Here is a 14,144-nt window from a genome sequence, read left to right on the forward strand (position 1 = left end):
AATAATGAATTGCAGCCACCTGGTGTCCCAGGTCTAAGTCTGTCCCTGATTAGAAGTGAAGAATGAAGGGAAAAAGCAGTGGAACTGGCTTTCAATTTAAATTTGAGTGTCCTACAGCATGTTTACAGTTTTTCCCAATTGCTAAAACACAATTTTGCAAACTAGGCTGGTTTTATCAAAATACTTAACACAATTCACAAAACCACACACCCAAACTGCAAAATACCTCATATATCCTGCAAAATGAAGCACTGCAACCAAAACTACATATAGCATTATCAAAATCAAACGTTTGCACGAAATGGCACACACTTCATTCATATTACCAGATTTTTGTCTAACCAACTACACACTGTTGGGCATAATGAAAAGCACTCTCATCTTTAGTATGCTTTGCTATAATACTAAAATAGTTCAAATTGTAGAAAATTCTTCAGATTGTTCACATGCACAGAAATATTTGCAGATACACACACATGCTGTTGAAACTTTTTTTTTTTTTTTTCATCAAACAAGTCAGTGCAACATATGCACAGCAGATATATTTACATTGGACTGAACAAAAATATGCTCACAAAAAACAGTAAATTTAAAAAGAAAATTGCTGAAAAAATTTGCTGAAAAAATATATAGAAAAAAAAAGAGGCTAGAAAAATAATTAGGCAGCATCTTGCCGCACAGCTGGGTCTGGCCACAACGCCTCGTCCACATCACAGGCAATATCTTCCCTTGCCAGACATCGAGGGAAGAAGCGCCTTGAGTGCCTTATCCATCCCTGAATCGCACCCACATCAATCTCATCACATGCCTCTTCCATAGCCTTCACAAGAGGCATGCGCACAAAGGGCTGCCGGTCGTATACCTTCCACCGCCATGCCGAAAATAACTATTCTATGGGGTTCAGAAATGGTGAGAGGTATTGCATGAGAAATGGTGGGTGGTCAGCAAACCAATTTTGGACTGGGGCTGCACGATGAAAGCTCACGTTGTCCCATACTACAACATACTGGGTTCTTTGATGGTCTGCATCATTCATACGCTCTGGTGGTATGAGAATGTTGTGGAGTCTGTCCAGAAATGTGAGAATATGGGCTGTGTTGTATGGTCCAAGGTTGGCATGACGGTGGAGGACACCATGCGTATTGGAGATGGCAGCGCACATTGTGATGTTCCCACCACGTTGGCCAGGAACATCTATAATGGCTCTGTGGCCAATGACGTTTCTCCCCCTTCTTCTGGTCTTTGCTAGGTTGAACCCAGCCTCATCTATACAGATGAACTCATGTGGGATTGCATGAGCATCCATTTCCAGTACTCCCTGAAAATAAAGAACAAAAGCACTGCTGTTATCCAGTACACTGGGAAACAATTTTGCGTGTAGTGTACTGCAGTCAATATTGTACTTACATCCACATATGCTCATCTGACCTCTTTGTTTCTTTGAGAGTTTCTCTCAAATGGCACCTTATAAAGTAGTTTCATTCTGATTTGGTTTCGCTTGAGAATGCGAGCCAATGTGGACAGACTGACTCGTTTAATTTTGTTGAATATGGTGTTGTCTTGGATAATGTAGCTTTGAATTTCTCGTAATCTGATTTCATTATTTTCCAAAACCAAGTTTACAATGGCAGCTTCCTGTACCCCGGTGAACATTTGGCCCCTTCCTCCACCATGGTTGCGTCTCTCAGTCCTTTAGAAAAACAAAAAAACAAAAATATAGGGCTTGGACAATGCAGCCTAAAGATATTTCCCCCACAGTAGAGTAAATTGTACAGGAAACGTGTGCAGTTAGTGTATGACATCAGCCATTCATGAAGTAAACAGGTGTCACCCAACTGATACACTATGACATGGGGTGTACTACATAGTGTGAAATAAATGTTGGTTACATACCTGTACTCCAGTCTAAATGTCCGGATGACACAGGCGACAGTAAAACGGCTCAAGTTGGGCTGCACTCTCTGTCCAGCCTCTCGCATTGTCAGCCCATGGTTGATGACATGATCAACTAAGGTTGCTCTGCTTTCATTTGAAAGTTGTTGTCTTCTTTGGCCATTAACTCCTCTACCAGCTCTACCCCTACCTCTCACTCTTCCTCCCCCTCTCATTCTCACCCTCCCTCTTCCTCTTCCTCTTCTTCTCTCTGCAACGTCTTCCATTGTTGTTGTAAAACAAAAGGTGCTCACCTGTGGTCTTTTCATAGTGCTTACTTCCTGATTGAAGTGGTAACAATTAACCATTGAGGTGTTTGGCCAGCTGGCACATGTATTGGCCAATTAGCTCATGTAGTGTCATTTTGAATGGCAGTGTTTTGAAATGGCAAACATGTGACTTTATGTCAGATTGTTGTGTCTTATGCAGAGAACCGTGTGCAGTGCATTTAAAAAGTGCCATTTTGAATTGCAAAATGTGTGTAAAGCAGAAAATGTGTTTAGACTTTTGGAGACTTGAGATGAGGTTTTGCTCTCTGTGTGTCAGTTTAAATAATTGTGCTGTGCATGTCATTTTAGTGTGTTAGCATTTGGAAAAAACTGTAATAATAGCAACAGAAGACTAAATAAACAACAAAAGGATGGGATTAATCTTTTTATTTTTCACTGTTAATTATATTTTTGACAGAGATAGCTGCAATTTTTTATTCACCATATTGTCTGTTAACGTTAACACCTAGAATCATAACCTCAAATGTTGCAATGCTCAAAGGGAATGGGAAATTTACCTCAACACCGTTAATTCCTTGACTAATTGACCAAAAGATTGGTGTCAGAACAATTTCTTCCAAATAAAGTATCTATCAAAATACTCCCCCCTCGACACAAAGTTTTCAGCACAGTGCTTACCAAATTCATTCAAGGCGTTTTGAAAGTACTTTTGCTATCCCACGGGTCAAAAATGTGTTTTACTGTTGTCCCTCCAAAAATCTGATGATCTCTATACATGACAGTGAAGTACACAGCACTGCAGTAAGAGGAACAGTAGCTGTATTCATGTCAGTGAAGGTTTCAGACACATGTCATTGCAATGCCTCCAGGGTAATAGGTGGCATAGTTCACTTTATTTTTCCCAGTGTTTGCACTGTCTTCTTCTCTGTGGACAGCCTTTGCATCACTTTTCATTTAGCTGCTTCGTCAAGTATTTTCCATAACAAAAAACACACCTCACACAATTGTTTCCAAGTCATTTATTATCCATACTTAATTCAATGTTATGTTGGTACAAATAATATAAAGCAATCATTTATTCTTGACATTCTTTTGTGTTGGGGCATAATCATCATTAGATTAAAATTAACTATTTAAAAAAAAGAACATTAAGGGTTATTAATCATTGTAATAGCCTTATAAACTACAGTAGGGAAACAAATTCAAAATCCCCTCTTGAGATGTTGTTAGTGAAACAGTTATTTTATACATTCATGTATCATCCTAACATCGAGCGTTGTGTTCTTGTCTGAATGAGCAGTTCCCTCCACATGTCTGACAAGCTCCTACTTGTCTCCCACAGCCATAGCTGATAGCTTCTTCTTTGGTATTCGGTTTCTTGGCTGTTAAAATTAATAATGACATTTGCTAAATATCTAGACAAGACAATACTCCCCCCCTCTCTTTCTCTCTCTCTCCTTTCTCTCGCTCACTTCCTCACTCTCCCACACACACACTATCCCCCTGCCCCCTGTAAAAGCTTGAGTGGAAAGGTGCCTGAGTTGTTGCCTCTCACACTTCAAAGTGAGACTGGGTCACAGTGACTACACTCTGAATGCTGTTACAGCTTTCTCTCAAGACACTGCAGAGATTTGTCTAGCAGGCCCACCTTGCCTCATCATTTGGTTTTCTTCACCATTTTGTCTCCTACTAAAGCGAGGGCAGAGGTGTGTTCCCTGATTGATTTGATAACTAAGTCAATCATGGGATGTGGTTTCCGTCCCAGTAAGTTGTTGTGTGATGCCATCATTATGTAAAGATTGACTTAGTTATCAAATCAATCAGTGAACAGACCTCTGACCTGGCTTTAGTAGGGGAGTTGTATGACAGCACAGTGGCAGTGAAAGAAGAGGACAGGAGGGGAGCTGCTGGGTCTCAGGCAAGTATTCTGCCCCATGGGAGAGATTAGTCTAAATCCAAATAACTACTGCAATCCCTGTCTGTTTACCTGCAGGGGGGCTCCTCCATATATCTCTCTAGAGCCGCAGCCCACAGGGCACCAGGGGGCACAGAGATGGGACTTGCCTCTTAATCACCTGGAGACTTTGCATCTAGGAGCGGCATTAAACTGGAAGTATGAATCATATATCAAATGCTGAGTTTCATCAACATCAGAGCAGGAAGAGGGAGTGGGCCAGGTTATGGGCAGGTAATCATTACAACCCAACATGACAAGGAGGGCTATACCATGTGTGAATCATCACTGCAGTATTTCAAACACAAGCTGTTCCATGACTAAACACCCCACTGAGGGCAGAGAGGGTTTCTCGATGACATGTACGAAGCAGTGGTAGTAAAATAACGCAAAGGTCTAGCAACCCAAATGTTGGGTCTTCAAATCACATGATTGAGAACTTTAGAATTTTAACTAATTTGCAACTACTTACTACTTTTTATTTACGGTTAGGTAACATGCTAACCCTAACCCAAACGTTGTGTTTTCGAATCACATGATGGACTACTTTAGCATTTTAGCTAATTAGCGTCTTTGCAACTACTTAATAGACGGGTTGGTTGTTTAGCAACAAAACCGACATATTCGCAACTATGGGGCAAAACAGACGGGGTAGGCTTAGATTGTTGACAACTTGTAAACTATATTTTGTCTCCAAATGTTTATTGAAAACATTAATACATTTGCACAATGAGCATTTGTTTTCTCTCAAATACATCGTTACAGTTGTTGGTTAGCTAGCTAGTGAATTTGAGCCATATTAGCATTGACATGAAATAAATCAAAACACCTCCAAACAAGACATGGCATCAAGAACAAAATACTACTAGCTGAAACGAGCCACCTACGATTCCCCACATGGCAGCTTCTTGTCATTGTTGCTAGCTTTCTGACCGTTCAGGTAGCTTAGTGGGTAAGAGCGTTGTGCCAGTAACCGAAAGGTCGCTGGTTCTAATCCCCGAGCCGACTAGGTGAAAAATCTGTCGATGTGCCCTTAAGCAAGGCACTTAACCCTAATTGCTCCTGTAAGTCGCTCTGGATAAGAGCGTCTGCTAAATGACTAAAAATGTAAAAAATGTAAAAACGTTCAGAATCATAACAAAGCACGGCTTCCGGCAACATTTCCGTGACGTTGTCAGCCAACCCATCTATACCCTAACCCTAAACCTAACTATGTAGCTAGCATGTTAGCTAACCCTAACCCTCCTAACCTTAACCTTAACCCAGGGGAGAACGACTGCCCCCTCTCATTGAAGCCACAGAAGTTCAAGGCTGACCACGATACAGCAGGCATTGCTAGCCGAAAACAGGATCCCCCATTATATTGAATGGGAAAATGTCGATCTTCGTGGTCAATCTTAGCGTAAATGTAATCATGGTACCAATAATTGCTTCTAATACACCAGATGTATGTCCTTGAACCAATTATTTTTTAATCGCACACAAAATAAGTATTAAGGATAATATAGTTGCTAATGGCAGCCTACAGTACCCCGGTCGGCCTTCAACTTGAGTTACTCAATGAGAGGTGGCAGCACTGAGCTAAACTGCAACGTTACTTCCTGGAGTAATTCAAACTACGCATGTTATGTCTCCATCTTAACCGGCTTCAATGAGCTAAACTAACATTAGCCACCTAGCTAACCTAGCTAATTTTAGCCACAATAAATTTGAATTTGTTATGAAGAAAATACAAATGCGTTATGAAGAAGAAAATCGTGTGGTGGACACTAAAATAATTACTTAGAAAATTGTGTGAGCATGAAAAAATGGTGTGCCTGTCACGAATATCGAATAAGTAATTTGTGTCTATTTCACGATCATTTGTGATAGTGTGTTGTTAGGGTAGGTTTAGGCGATAGGTGCTCACTTTGCCCCTAGTGGACGGTAGGAAATTGCCTACCGAAATAAAATGACACCCCAGGCCATAATTTCACCATTTCATATAATTAGGCAGTAATCCACTAGAGCCTCTATACTCAGCTGGCGTTGAGGTCGCATGGGTCGCATGGGTTGTGAGGTTGGGGTTTGTTACTATGCCGACAAATTACATTATCCATCCGGACCTTTGCCACCTAGGACATTTGTGTGACTGGACCTTCTCAAATAGTACTTGAGTACCCCTGCACTAGAGTTTGGCTGAGTTATGGAACAGTGGGAACAGCACAACAGACATAGTGCATGCAAAGACCAAGGTCAGCTCATATAGTGACTATGTAATGGCAGAAAACAACACATACACTGTCACTCAATTGGACAGTACCATTAGCAATTTCACTATTAAGAGGAACATATTCACTATGACATGGCTTGCCATAGGAGGCTCAATTAAGATTTGTTAACATAGTGTTAACATAGTGCATCCTTCTATAACTGATGCCCTCCACACCATTTTTTCATAGGCCTAACAGGCTTATGAGAAATATTGGTACATTTGATTTGATTTGGTTGATATAGCTGTTATAACATCGGCCTATGTTATTAACTGTTAACAGTTTAGTGGTACTTAACAGGTCCTAATGGGGAAAATTACGTGACCCTTGTTAACTAGCAATACAAAAAAGTGTTCAAACTTTTTCATCAGCCGTTTGGATTTAGCTATAAAGGGTCATTACACACCCATTTATCGTAGAGAGTGACAAGGTTGGATAACTACATGTTTACAATGTCAGGCCACAGTCTAACATTTTATTTGGAATCAAACTGAAGATAAAATTACAATTTTCATCTCACAATTTAAAAAAATAGGTAGACTATTTTGCACCGCATTGATCTACTGTATCTGTTTTATCATGTGTACATTTTTCAATTTTTTAAAACATTTTCTTTCACTAGATGCAAATATTTACATTTTTAAAGATGAGACTGTAGGTTACCCTCTTGTAATGAAATACTTTGTTTAAACATTCAGGTGACGAATTTGGCCACCAATCCAAAATGTGTGCAACAGGTGTTCCGTCTGTTCCCTGAACGGAAAAGGAACCCACCTGGAAGAACTGAGGACACCAGGTGATCGGCATCTCTGGGGCACGCTTCCCCTCAACCATCACTCATCAACACTGAATATGAGAGGGAACCCAATTATGACCAGAGGAATGTTAACACAACCACGCGTAAAGCATTTTCCGAAGTTTTGAATTAAAGTGAATGTTATATTTACATTTATTTTTACATTTGTGTACCCGTTTCTAAAATGGTACATTATGGTTTTAAATTAGCACGTTCACCCTGTGATATGACCATTACATAGGAAGGAATTCAACTGCGTAAAATTACAGGACAAATCATCCGGAAACCTAGATTTGGAACAATTTGCTCACGTTAGATTAAGTTCTAGAAAATGTAAATAGTGCTATTTATCCGAGAAAATAAATATTGCCTATAATTTTGCAGGTTGAATTCATCTTGAAAGCATGAAAACTTGTTCAGGTTATTGTTAATGTGTAGGCCTATATGTATTATTATTCACGCAGGGCCAGGTTGGCAGGGGAGGCTATACCACTGCACCATGTCCATGCCTATTGAGAACTGGTCTATGTGAACAGAGTCCGTCAAACTGACGGGTTTCAGTGATTGGTTGGTTACCTGTCTCCTCAATCAGCTGCCATTCGATCCCCATACCCTACACGCACTTTCAAAGCCGCCCCGCTCGCGCTCACTTAATCTCCGAGTGCTATCACAAACTTTTCTCCAATCCTGGCGATTTATCAAGCTCTTTAGATATATATATAAAAAAAACGTTATACGTCATCTGCGAAGGTGGATCATGTAGTGTTCCAATATTTATAAAGCTCGGTGCGAACAATACATTGTGGAGGAGGAATGCGTTTGGAAAGAGACCTTTAAGGACGAATTTCTTGCTGCTGTCAGTGACTTGGTTCTACATGTAAAACAAGGTAAGGCTCTCTACACCCCCTTATTCAATATTCCAGTTGTTTTCTTTGCTGTTTTTGTGTTTTTTCAAGCTACAAACACTTTTAAATTAGGCGACTTTTTTCAGTGTTACTTTCTTAAAGGGAGATATTATACTATTCTTAGTCAGCATCCGCCTTACACGTCTCAAACGTTGGCCAACTGTAGGCTACTGTATTTCAATCAATGTGAGTGTATTCCCCGCTTTTGCCTGATTTATTACAATGCACTATAAAACACCGGACGCCTTGGGATTATTGAGCCTCCTGAAATGTATAAACGCACATACAATAGACAAGCCGGCGCATGTATAACCTGTACAACTATTTGGAATACTTGTCAGTTTCTCGTCATTCAAGGGGAAGTAAATGGAGGCGGAATGAAGGAGACTTCCAGTAGATTTAAATCAGGATCATATTTTTCTTTCGTTTAGCCTATTTCAACCATGTCTTCTGCAAAATTATCAGAAACCAGGCTTGTCATACAAATATGTCTGTGAAATGCCTTTTAAGATTGGAAAGTAAATTGCATGAATAACAATTGCAACATAAAAGCTCCATTAACGTTTTGGGGATTTTTTTTCTCTCCCCTGGACAGAGAAAATAAGCACGAGTCAAAGTTTGCACAGTAGCACGTGGATTTTTGGAGATGTTCCTTCTGGAGCTCAGTCACTTGTCAGCGCTGGTCACAGCGCTCACATCTGTGCTCTCCGCCCTGATCCTGCTTGCAGTCTCCAGGCAACTGTGGACCTTCCGGTGGACCATTACGCGGGACATGGAGTGCAAGTTGCCGCTACCCAATGGGTCCATGGGCTGGCCGCTGGTGGGAGAAACTTTCCACTGGCTCTTTCAGGTATGAGGAGTATTGTTTATTTCTTACAAGCGTTCCAAGATAGGCTATATGCGCCTTTTATGCGACGTATGTCACCATGCATGTGATGAGCTAAAGAGTTTGTTTGTGTTAAAAATTTGCAAAGAAATAGCACACAACTTTGTGCAGTATACTGTATACTGAATATAATGCGTCAATGGTACTATACTTGTGTGGACTTGATGAGCGTGTGTAATTCATTCTTTCGGTGAAAAACAGACGTTTTCACTTCAATTCCACACCGCTTTCCTGTAGGAATGCATCCCGCTTCCAGACTGGGCGTAAACTAGGAGGCACGGGGTAGAGCCTTAAGGCTATGCGTAGAACGCGCCCTCTTTATACACATGAAATTAACACCTCCTTTACCGCTTTTGTGTGTGTTTGTGTTTTATGACAGGGGTCCAACTTCCACATCTCCAGGAGAGAGAAGCATGGCAACGTTTTTAAAACTCACCTTTTAGGAAAGCCTGTTATCCGGGTGACTGGTGCCGAAAACATCCGTAAAATCTTGCTTGGAGAACACAACTTGGTTTGCACGCAGTGGCCTCAGAGCACCCGGATAATCCTGGGACCCGACACCCTGGTCAATTCTATCGGAGATCTACACAAGAAGAAGAGAAAAGTAAGGATGAAATAAAGATTAGTAAAAACCTGTAGGGGACATAACTTGGTGAGGTTTGATCATCTTCTAGGCCTGTTACTCGCCAGAGAGGCAATTCAAGGCAATAAAATATGCACATAATTCCCTGCTGTTGTTATTGAGTTATTACATATAGGTAATAACTAGAGAAGTATCGGGATAATTAATTTCGTCTCAAGTATTATTCAATTGTTGTCTGGAGTGCCTTGTAGCCAACCAGGTGATACGTTTTTATTATGCTTTCCTTTCCTTTAAGATCTTGGCAAAAGTGTTTAGCCGCGGGGCCTTGGAGACTTACCTACCTCGCTTGCAAGATGTTGTCAAGTCTGAAATTGCAAAGTGGTGCTCGGAGCCCGGCCCAGTGAATGTTTACGTCTCAGCCAAGTCTCTCACATTTCGCATTGCTGTCAGAGTCTTGTTGGGACTGAAGATGGAGGAAAAACGCATAGTTTACCTTTCTAAGATCTTTGAGCAACTCATGAACAACCTCTTCTCACTACCAATTGACGCACCTATGAGTGGCCTCCGCAAAGTGAGTAGGCCTATAGCCAACAATGTTATAATGCTGTAAAATTATTCGCATATTTCATTTATGTTTTAATCATTGTAAAAATGATAGTCCTGAGAAATGATAACCCAGAAATTATAATACGTTTATTTATTATCAATATCTTTACATGTTTTCAAAAAAATAATTGTAGCCTAATTCATATTGTATGGTGTGGCACGATAACAAACTATTTTGCTAACTTGCATGGGTGACAAAAAACATGCACATCACATTAACTCCCAATATGTTATTAGAATAGAATGGAAAATAATACATATAATTTCAAACACTGGATGGAAATATCAAATCAAAGCAGCTAAAAATCCATTAGAAGCCATGCTGATGTATGTTTTACTCTTAGGGAATAGAAGCCCGGGAAATCCTACATGCGTGCATGGAGAAAATCATAGAGGAGAAAATGCAGAAACAACAGACTGGGGAGTACTACGATGCTTTCGATTACATGTTGATCAATGCCAAGGAAAGCGGAAATGAACTCAGCATGCAGGAGTTAAAGGTAAATTATAGTATTTTTCTGTTTATCCATTCTGCTTTGGTCATATGCATACACAATCCCACATTTGCAATTGTATAGTCAGTCTTATTTTTAGGTTTATAGCCTACTAAGGTGAATTTACAATTTATTTACTTTGGACGACCAAAGCAAATGGCCTAAATAAAATGTTCATTGTGTTCTGTTTCTGGTGTCTAGGAAACCGCGGTGGAGTTAATATTTGCTGCTCACTCAACTACAGCCAGTGCTTCCACTTCGCTTATTCTTCAGCTCCTGCGGCACCCCGCTGTGGTGGAGAAAGCCCAGAGAGAGCTGGAGTCGGAGGGTCTCGGCTACGAAGCACACAGCGCCCACAGCTGCTCCGGCAAAGAAAATGGTCTGAAAGGTCCTCTTGCGACGGAACAAGAGGAACATCGGCATCTAGACGCAGAGAACACCCCGTTGGTGAATGGGAACGGGACTGTTAATTGCGCACTGGATGAAAACGAAGAGGCACCGTGTTCTCGGTCTCATATTCCTTGTTTAACTATGGAGAAACTGAGCCAGCTACATTACATTGAATCTGTCGTCAAGGAGGTCCTGCGGTTTCTCCCGCCAGTGTCTGGAGGATACAGGACGGTGCTACAAACATTCGAATTGAACGTAAGTAAATCATTACGCGCGCTTTTTACACACTGCGGAAGCGCACTACAATCTTTTAAAAAAAGGTTCTGGATAGAACCAAAAAGGTTCCCTTTTGTAGGGTTCTTTGATCAGAACCCCAGGGGTTATTCTTCACTGAACCGAAATTGGTTCCATATAGAACCATTGGGTTCCATATAGGGTTCTATTTGGATACATGTTGGTTCTATATAGAACCTTTAGGGGTGCCATATATGAAGCATTGAACCCTTTTTGGTTCTATCCAGAACCTTTTTTTCTAAGAGTGTATGGAAGCTGACCTTAGATCAACCCCATGACCAGGCCACACCGCATCATACTTTAGATATACTGTGATGTCGGGAAATGAGTCCCTCAACTGGCTGGAACATAAGCCATTATTCGAAAGCAGATACAAAACCATTTCAGTATTTTTTCAAAGTAATTGGGTGAGTTTTCAATACACCATAATGCGTGCAGTGTTCAAGTGCATCTCCCAATCATTGCTCCATATAAAGTGACCAATAGATTCACATAGGCTTTGATTTGAAATTAGGGATATACTGAACTGAGGTCCCTAGGTTAAAAGTATAAATAACTTTGAAGCCGTCTGGATATCCTGCAAGGCTAGCCTTTGCCCGATGGTGGATGCGATGAGATGTATTCTAGTCGGATTATTAAAACTTTATTCATACTGATTAATGATTAATTTACAATTGATATGATTCATATTGATGTTTAGGGTCCATGTGATATGTTGTGAGATACAGATGATACTGAATATGCCTTAACATTTCTGGAAGTCAAAGAGCATTCAGTCTGAGTGTAAAGAGGTTGTCACTTGCTAATAGCGACCTTTACCTTGTAAAGATTGTATTGAAGTTGAATTTTTGTTTTGTCTCTCTACTTCCAAGGGCTACCAGATTCCTAAAGGATGGAGTGTAATGTACAGTATCCGCGACACCCATGAGACAGCTGCAGTGTTCCAGAGACCGGAGATCTTCGACCCAGACCGTTTCGGGCCCGAGCGTGACGAGAGCAAGACTGGGCGCTTCAATTACATTCCATTTGGTGGCGGAATAAGGAGTTGCGTCGGAAAGGAACTTGCCCAAATGATACTAAAAACCCTGGCCGTTGAAGTGATTGGCACGTGCAAATGGACACTCGCCACGGAAACATTCCCCAAGATGCAGACCGTGCCAATAGTCCACCCCGTCAATGGACTGCATGTGCATTTCAATTACGCATAGCCTACTCCGATAGTTTAGAGATGTCATTGTGTTATTATTAAAAACATTAAGCTCATACATTTTTCGCAATTGCAATATTAAGTTATTAAATCTGAATACATCAGCAAGAACCCTATCCTGTGAGAAACATGGTGGTCATTGTAGAGTGGAACCAATGCATGGTGCGAGTGACCTGTGATGATCTGCTTATAGCCAAGATCGCCTTTTTACGCACTGGGAAAAGTGACTGCATAGTTTTGCTTTTCTTCACGGACATCTGGGCGCCCACTTCTATAACATAGCAAATCGAAAGATGATAGCCTATATTTCAGCACCATAATGCATAATACAATGGACGTGTAGGGCTTTCCTCTCAGAACAAACATTATCTGTGCTCAGGACTGATTATAAATATCCGTCTATAATGCGAAACTGTCTTACAGATCTTGCACTTGGTCTCCACGAAATACATTCAGAAATACCTTCCAAATGTATGTGTTTATGTCCAGTATGTAAGTAGATATAAATGAGATATAGGCCTACATTTAGAAATAGGATAAATAATTTGATGTGTGTATGAAATGAAGTAGTATTACAAATAAGCTTTATTTATAGAACACTTCGGTTAAGTCTGTGTACATATGGAATAATAATGAATAGGCCTAGTTATTTATAACCAATGTAAAGCATAGACCGTTAAAACAAACCATAGGCCTAGAGTATAGCTAATTATTCGATTATTTAGAGGCTATAAATCAAAATGCAATTATATAAACTTACCTAGAGAAAATAACAAATTATTATTATTAGTAGTAGTACTACATCAGTATGAATAATCGCTTGTTGATTTTAAAGCATGATGGAAGCGCTGTGAAATGACCCGCTTAAGGTGGATTCATGGAAGGAGATAGCACTTTTTCTCCTTTACGGAGTGTGTATATACAGTATTTGTTCTATTGATTGAATGTGTGTGTTTTTTGTGTAGATTTTGCTCCTATTATCTATAGAACAATGTAAAGAGTAAATTACAAAAAAGTGTATTTCTGTCATAGGATAGGAAATTCTACCATACAAAATATGCTTTTGCTGCCATCATGTTAACCACAATGTATAGATTCCCGTTCTATAAAAAGACAAATATGAACTTGTTTATAGATGCAATTGTTAAGGTTTTGATAATATGACATTTGAAAAGTGTGTCAGTATTATCACAGTATAAGCCTATTCAATATATTATAAAATATTTTATGTTTTTAATATGAGATGCCAAAATATAGTCAATTATTAGCGTAAAGTGTATAGTCTTAGTGGTAAGTTGGGTCTGTTTTCGTTCGCCAACTCATAACATTGAATTCCATAACCACAAGGATGATTTGCATATCACGTGATAGGCTCCGCCCCCGAAGATGAATGGAACCTGCAAGAGGTTACACCTTCAGAGTGAACTCGGATTGCAGTGTGACCCTCTAGTGAACCATTTAACTCTGCCCTATTGACCCTCAGTTTAGGTGACGGCTTTGTTAACTGTGCGTTCACGAGCAGTGACCACAACACTAATGATATCTCACAACATAATTTCCACACCAAAGAATTCTAGGCCTATAGCTCACTATTTGACTTTCCTCTATAGACGAC

The 14,144-nt window shown here is 40.2% G+C and overlaps 1 protein-coding gene across 1 annotated transcript; it reads left to right on the forward strand.

Moving 5' to 3' along the window:
• Positions 1-7,807: 7,807 nt before the first annotated feature.
• Positions 7,808-13,673, forward strand: LOC121553685 (cytochrome P450 26B1-like). The gene is made up of 7 exons (XM_041866988.1): positions 7,808-8,051; positions 8,665-8,919; positions 9,335-9,559; positions 9,834-10,109; positions 10,489-10,644; positions 10,840-11,283; positions 12,195-13,673. The coding sequence occupies exons 2-7, from the start codon at positions 8,716-8,718 to the stop codon at positions 12,528-12,530; spliced, it is 1,641 nt and encodes a 546-aa protein (XP_041722922.1). The 5' UTR covers positions 7,808-8,051; positions 8,665-8,715; the 3' UTR covers positions 12,531-13,673.
• Positions 13,674-14,144: the final 471 nt, after the last annotated feature.

The sequence above is a fragment of the Coregonus clupeaformis genome, chromosome 37 (genome assembly GCF_020615455.1).
Source record: "Coregonus clupeaformis isolate EN_2021a chromosome 37, ASM2061545v1, whole genome shotgun sequence".
In the NCBI taxonomy this organism is placed as follows: domain Eukaryota; kingdom Metazoa; phylum Chordata; class Actinopteri; order Salmoniformes; family Salmonidae; genus Coregonus; species Coregonus clupeaformis.